Source organism: Pterocles gutturalis, unplaced genomic scaffold, assembly GCF_000699245.1.
Source record: "Pterocles gutturalis isolate BGI_N339 unplaced genomic scaffold, ASM69924v1 scaffold28663, whole genome shotgun sequence".
In the NCBI taxonomy this organism is placed as follows: Eukaryota; Metazoa; Chordata; class Aves; order Pterocliformes; family Pteroclidae; genus Pterocles; species Pterocles gutturalis.
This window is the reverse complement of record NW_010118904.1, coordinates 2,210-2,540: the sequence shown is the minus strand read 5'-3', so window position 1 is coordinate 2,540 and position 331 is coordinate 2,210. Positions and strand designations below refer to the sequence as shown.

At 69.8% G+C, this 331-nt stretch overlaps 1 protein-coding gene across 1 annotated transcript in view; it reads right to left on the bottom strand.

Moving 5' to 3' along the window:
* IDH3B (isocitrate dehydrogenase 3 (NAD+) beta) overlaps positions 1–331 on the bottom strand; it is a gene marked incomplete at both ends in the record, with an annotated part of 3,122 nt that overhangs the window by 2,007 nt on the left and 784 nt on the right. The window contains 1 exon segment of the mRNA XM_010076400.1: positions 176–236. Within this exon segment, the coding sequence (XP_010074702.1) occupies positions 176–236 (61 nt within the window).

Genomic DNA, 331 nt, shown 5'->3' with positions numbered 1-331 from the left:
GTCACACCCAGCAGAGGCAGCTCCAGGCCCTCGGGATCCTTCCCGACACCGCACCACTCTCCCACCCGGCCCAGACCCGCTCCCTTCGCCCCGTCCAGCAGCAGAGCACCGCGCCCGCACAGTGTGTTCCCCCAGCGGCTGGCGGGTGGGTGCCCGGCGCTGGGCCCCCGCTCACCTGAGCCTCATGTCGTAGGAAGCCAGCTCGCCCTTGTACTCCATGGGGGTGTGGATCTTCCCTGCGGGACAACGCGGAGCCGGAGTGAGAACACAGAGCACGGAGTGTGCCCACAGCCGCTCCGGACGTCACCTGAACCCAGGGTCAGGGCAGGGG